Below are 6,337 nucleotides of genomic sequence, written 5' to 3'. Positions count from 1 at the left end.
CTGGGTTGTAAAATTTGAAGAAATGTCTTTTAGTGGTCAAAGAATTATGCTTGGTATCTTTCAGAACCCATTAAAAATGGGTCAGTGGCATGCAGGTGGCATCGTGATGCTACAGAATACTTTTCTTCGGTCTGTGCATCTTCAGGTTGGAGAAAGAGCTGAACTTACTAAAGCTTTTACACAGAGTGATGTATTCACCTTTTCAGAGTTAACAGGTGATACTAACCCACTACATCTCAGTGAAGATTACGCCAAAGCCAGTAATTTTGGAAAACCAGTTGTGCACGGTGTGCTGGTTTGTGGATTATTATCCGCTGTTCTGGGAACCAAAATGCCTGGGTGTATTCTTCTGTCACAGGAACTCCGTTACCTTGCACCTTTGTATATAGGTGAGCCGGTCTCAGCAATTGCAGATGTAATTAAAGTAAGGAGGTCCATTGCTTGGATTGCTGTTTCATGCATTGTCAAAGAAACTAAGAAGGTTATAATCAAAGGGGAAGTCAAGATCATGCTGCCAGAGGATAGAGATCAAAATGTATGACTATATCATTGAAACTGGAAAGTAACTTGGAAAATGTTTTCATTGGATGCTAATATTCTTAAATGTGCGTCTATGGAAACTAGTGAAATCTCACTGAAAACAATTTGAAAATGAATACTGTATTGTCAAACAATGTTGATTGGCTGGGGGATGTTTGGTGTAGTAATAAATGTCAGTGACTATAAAGACTTGTAACAGTGTGATGGAGCAGAATTTTGTTTGAGGACAAAAAAATAAACTTTATTTTAAAGGAGTGCTTCTACTTTTGTTGTCAAGCATTTTTTTTTTTACTTGGTGCTCATCAAGATGTTAGTGCTGGGGAATGGAACTATTTTTTCCATCTAGTGTCAGCATCACAGAAAGAACTTACATTTATATAGCACCTTTCATGACCTCATGACATCCAAAAGTGCTTTACAGCCAATGAAATACTTTTGAAGTGTAGTCACTGTTGTAATGTAGAAAAACACAGCAGCCAATTTACGCACACAAAGGTCCTTCAAAAAAATGAGAGAAATGACCAGATAATCTGTTTTTAGTGATATTGGTTGAGGGATAAATATTGGCCAGGACACTGGGAAAACTCCCATGTTCATCCTTGAATAGGGCTATGGGATCTATTGCGCCACCTGAGAGGGCCTTGGCTTAATGTCTTATCTGAAAGATGGAACCTCCAACAGTGCAGCACTCCTTCAGTAACACACTGACATAACAGCCTGGATTATGTGTTTACATTTCTGGAGTGGTATATGAACCCACAACCTTCTGATTCAGAGACAAGAGAAGGCACTGCTAGGTCAGGTATAGCATGGTTAGATACAATGATGCTTCTTGTACTGTGGCCCAATTGTGTGCCTCAGTCCCAACCTCCACAGAGCCCCTCCTACTACACTTGTGACATTTTTCTATTTCCAGCACCTGCCATTTTGCGACCTCTGAGCCAGGTTACCTAAAAAGAAGAGGGGGAATTTTGCGTTGTGCTCCTATGCACACTTAAAAACTTGAGTGAGGCTGCCCAAATTTATTTCATAAAGGACCCTTACAGGAAATATTTAGAAGTCTGGAGTGGTGAACCCAGGTCCCAGAGTTGTATGCCCAATATCTAACCCACTGCACTACTCAGTTCCACCGTTACATTTCTAATACAGGAAACTTTGGTTTATCCGGAGGTTGTATGCCTAGAAACCTCGATCTAACGGCAGAAATCAGCAGCCGTTTTGGTTAGGTTTTTTTTCTTCTAGCATTTTTTTTTTTTTTTTAAACAGTCAGGCTCTGGAAAGCGTCTTTGTAGCTTAGCAACAGCTTCAGAGACGCTTCCAAGGGGGCCGAGTGTTTACAAGCTGTTGCTAAGCAAGAGTGTTGTCAGATACGGAGATGAAAACCTCCGTATCTTTCAACATTAGCGCTGGTCTATCCAGAAGTTTTGATAGATCGGCAGCAGCTCGGTCCCGTCGGTGCCGGATATCAGAACTTTTCCTGTATAGCTTTTCAGTGTTGAAATTATTTAAAGTGAAATTTTGTTCTAAATATTTGTTACAGTTTATCGAGAGCTCTTATGACAGTTGCTTCTAGCAATATAATGTGAAATGCAAAACTGCAAATTGTGACCAATGCATAATAACATTTGCAAAGCCTTTTAAAACTAGAGATGTATGACTTGGTCATTGCAATACATATGCAGGACACATGATGGCACTAAAGATCACAGATTTTTCAGGTTACATACGTTGTAAACTGAACACAATGCTGGTTGGTATGCAAGTGAAAATGTCGTCTACAGTTCAAGTATTCAAACAAGTGTTTGCCCTTGCAGTTTTGTGAGTATGTGTCTGAAGGAGAGGTTGAATTTCACTGCAACCTCTAACACTAGAGAGAACTTCAAAATGTTTAGTTTGACCATAAAGACCAGCTTCTCATCGAATTTGACCCTTTGCGGCCACAAAGCCATTATCGCCAATATCAAGGAAGGTTCGCAGCCAGAAATTGAAAGTAGGGATCCTAAACCACCCTCCAGAGGAAGAGATGTGTGTTGTCAGTGTACGTGTGGCAGCTGATCCCATGTCTGCAGATGATGTTGGGAGGGAGGAGGGATGGACTCCAGAGCTAATGGTGTGGGGGTGGGAAGTGATTCCAGTGCTGGAGATGCTCTAGCTATGATTAGATAAGAGTGGAACTAAGTGAGGGCAATTCCACTGAGCAGGAAATGCATTGGAGGATGATGTTGACTGTCAAAGACTGCAGCGAGGAGGAGGAGAAGGGTTAATGCACCACAGTCGCAGTTAGAGAATGTCATTTGTGACTTTGGTTAGAGCTGTTTCAGTGCTGTGACATAGACAGAAACCTGATAGGAAAGATTGAAACACAGTTTCAGGAAAGATGGGCATGGATATTGGATGTGACATGATGTTCAAAAACTATGGAGAGGAAGGGGAGATTGGAGATGGGCAGTTGCAAGGACAGGAGCGAAGGATGGGTTTTTTTGATGAGGGAGCAGCTGACGGCAGTTTTGAAAGCAAGGGTGACAATACCTGAGGAGAGGGAACCATTTACAATAACGGCTAGCATGGAACCATGAAGTTGCTCAGCAGTTTAGTGGGAATGCGGTTAAGAGAACATGCAGGTGGGCCTCGTGGACAAGATATGCTTGTAGGGGGCACAATGAGAAATGGAGAGAAACTGGAAAAAGGCATGGGTTTGAGGTTAGGTTGGTGGGGGGGGGGGGGGGAGAGGTGGTGGACGGGCAGCAGAAAAAGCTGAACAGATATCAGTTTTAGTGATAAAGAGGTTCATGAGCTCCTTGCACCTGTTGGAGGTGAGGGTGGAGGGGGCAGAAGAGGTTTTTAAGGAGATGGTTTTTAGTGGAGAAAAGAAGCTGGGGTCATCTTTTTCTCCAGGATGATCCTGGAGTAGTGTGTGATTTTTGCAGCTAAGGTGCGGTTGATATGGTCTAGCCAGATGCTTTAGCCAGTTTTGCAGCAGATATGTTCAAGATTGTGTTCTTTGAACTTGAGGGAGTGTCCTGAGTGTTGCCAGTGTTTTCTGTTTTTGTCACAGAATTGGATTTGTTTCCATTAAAGAAAGGAATGAGAGATTATACAAGGTTGGCAGCTATGGATATTCTATATACAAACAAGCAGGAATTTTTGTTTCCTTGAGTGTTGATTCTTTTGAAAATACAAAATTAGCAAGCCTTAAGCAATAGATTTTGTTTCTTAATAGTATCTATGGATCACACATCCATTAAAACAATTACTGCCATGTTAACATTTTTAAAAGATTAGGAAAGAGAGTGAAAGATATCATGAAAATTGGCAATGATCAAATATTCTGTGGAAATTCCAGACCTGATGGTATGATGGAAGTATTATCCAAAAAGTGCTTGCAATATAGATAATAAAATCCTGGAGCTTTTAACCCATTGTCTTTCTTTTGGGGGGGGGGGGGGGGGGAAAGAGAGGTTTCAGGCGAAAACTTCACATTGGCTGGGAATTTCTTGGAATGGAGGTTTTGGTGAGGAATGCCAGTAGACCATTGTGTACACTGATCCTCCAGTGGTGAACTGACGCCAAAATTTAGTGAATTATTGATTTGAAGATGCCGAAGCGAGGATAGTGGCAGAGCAGAAGCCGACCAATAAAGGTCGCAAATCACATAGTACCTACAGAGTACTTTCCATAATTGACAATGCTCAAAAAAAAAAATCAAGATTAGTGAATTAGTATGGAAAAATAACATTCATTTTGACAGCTTATAAATTTGTTTCTGAGCTGTTTACAGGGCTGACTGTAACTCCTTCATCTCATATTAGCATCACGCACTGATTAGTGTATGGAAAGACTAATAATCCAGAAACCTGAGATCAAATCCCACCATAGCTATTTGTGAATTTGAATTCAGTTTTTAAAAAATTAAATAAATCTGGAATAAAAAGCTAGAATCAGTAATGTTGATCATTCCGCAGAGAATAAAGCAGTCTGTGCTCACATGCAGCAAGATCTGGACAACATCCAGGCTTGGGCTGAAAAGTGGCAAGTAACATTCGCGCCACACGAGTGCCAGGCAATGACCATCTCTAACAAGAGAGAGTCTTAACAAGAGAGAGTCGAACCACCTTCCCTTGACATTCAATGGCATTACCATTGTTGACTCCCCCACCATCAACATTCTGGGGGGGGTCACCAATGACCAGCCACATAAATACTGGATCAGCCACATAAATACTGTGGCTACAAGAGCAAGCCAGAGGCTGGATATTCTGCAGCGAGTGACTCACCTCCTGACTCCCCAAAGCCTTTCCACCACCTACAAGGCACAAGTCAGGAGTGTGATGGAATACTCTCCACTTGCCTGGATGAGTGCAGCTCCAACAACACTGAAGAAGCTCGCCACCATCCAGGACAAAGCAGTCCGCTTAATTGGCAACCAATCCACCACCTTAAACATTCACTCCCTGCACCACCTTAAACAATCACTCCCTGCACCACCAGCACACCATGGCTTTAGTGTGTACCATCTACAAGATGCATTGCAGCAACTCACCAAGGCTTCTTCGACAGCAATTCCCAAACCCTTGAGCTGTAACACCTAGAAGGACAAGGGCAGCAGGCGCATGGGAACACCACCACCTCCAAGTTCCCCTCCAAATCATACACCACCCTGAGTTGGAAATATATCGCTGCTCCTTCATCATCATTGGGTCAAAATCCTGGAACGCCTTGCCTAACAGCACTGTGGGAGTACTGTCATCGCACGGACTGCAGTGGTTCAAGAAGGTGGCTCACCACCACCTTCTCAAGGGCAACTAGAGATGGGCAATAAATACGGCCCACATCCCGTGAATGAATAAATAAAGAAAAAATATTCTCTGTAGCCACAACAATGCAGAGCCATCTGCCTGACGTGGAAGAATATTTCACTGAAAATCCTACAATGGTCCTCTGACTAAATGGGAATTGAATTCTTTGCTCAATCCGCTATAAAAAACATCACAACAGTAGCAAGCCGCTTCCATTTTCCAATCAGATAGGCCAGTTCGAAGCTCGACAGCTTCAGTCTCGATGACGGAGATGTGTGTGCACCTGCAAGCAGTGAGACAACTAGCTCAAATCATGGAAAATCATCAGTAAAATACATTTTTAAAATCTCCAACAGCAATTAAAACCTGAAGGAATGAGACTCCACACTTATAATAGTTAATTTTCAGTGCCAGTTCATTCGCAGTAATTACCACTTAGCACATTGTTAAAAGAATCTTTGACAGCTAATCCAGACTTAATTAAAATATGGTTAAATATGCTTAATTAAGCCATAATTTAAAATTTAATTATGGCTGACTGGTAGTAATTAACACTCATCACATTGTTAAAAGGGTACTTAGACTGAAATAGACAAAACGTAATTTTCTCGGGTGAGTTTGGTTTGTGTCTACCATGCAAACCAAACTCACCACAGCAACTTCACATCTTTCATTGCATTTCAATGGTGAGGTAGAAAGTGAGAGCTGTGCAAAAATAGCATAACAGCAGAGCTGCTCAACTCGGATAGCAGCTTTTGGATATTGGAGTTCAACCACACATCTGCCCCTCGCCTGAAGTTGCTGTACCATTTGCACATAATTAATGGTGAGTGCCATTTGCTTCTCTGTTATTTTGACAGCAAATTATGGCCCATTATAATTCACTTTTACCTGTTGCGGCGAGGGTGTCGATAAAGCGCCGCAAATGGCCCAGAAAATGTTGGCGTGGCATAAAATCTAGCAAAACTCACTTGCGTCATAATTTCATGGCACTTCTGCAC

General features: G+C 41.9%; 1 protein-coding gene across 1 annotated transcript; it reads left to right on the top strand.

Annotated features, from left to right (window-relative positions):
• The first annotated feature begins 22 nt into the window (after positions 1-22).
• On the top strand, positions 23-803 carry LOC147111069 (hydroxyacyl-thioester dehydratase type 2, mitochondrial-like). Its single transcript, XM_086001557.1, has one exon. It carries the CDS (start codon positions 23-25, stop codon positions 539-541), a length of 519 nt encoding a protein of 172 aa, XP_085857683.1. The 3' UTR covers positions 542-803.
• The last annotated feature ends 5,534 nt before the right edge of the window (positions 804-6,337 follow it).

Source organism: Somniosus microcephalus, chromosome 11 (assembly GCF_052327205.1).
Source record: "Somniosus microcephalus isolate GS21.2 chromosome 11, FLI_Smic_1.0, whole genome shotgun sequence".
NCBI lineage: Eukaryota > Metazoa > Chordata > Chondrichthyes > Squaliformes > Somniosidae > Somniosus > Somniosus microcephalus.
This window is presented reverse-complemented; position numbering and strand designations above follow the sequence as displayed.

Excerpts from the sequence above, each read along its gene's own strand:
- LOC147111069 (XM_086001557.1), top strand. The coding sequence starts at position 23 with ATGTCTTTTAGTGGTCAAAGAATTATGCTTGGTATCTTTCAGAACCCA.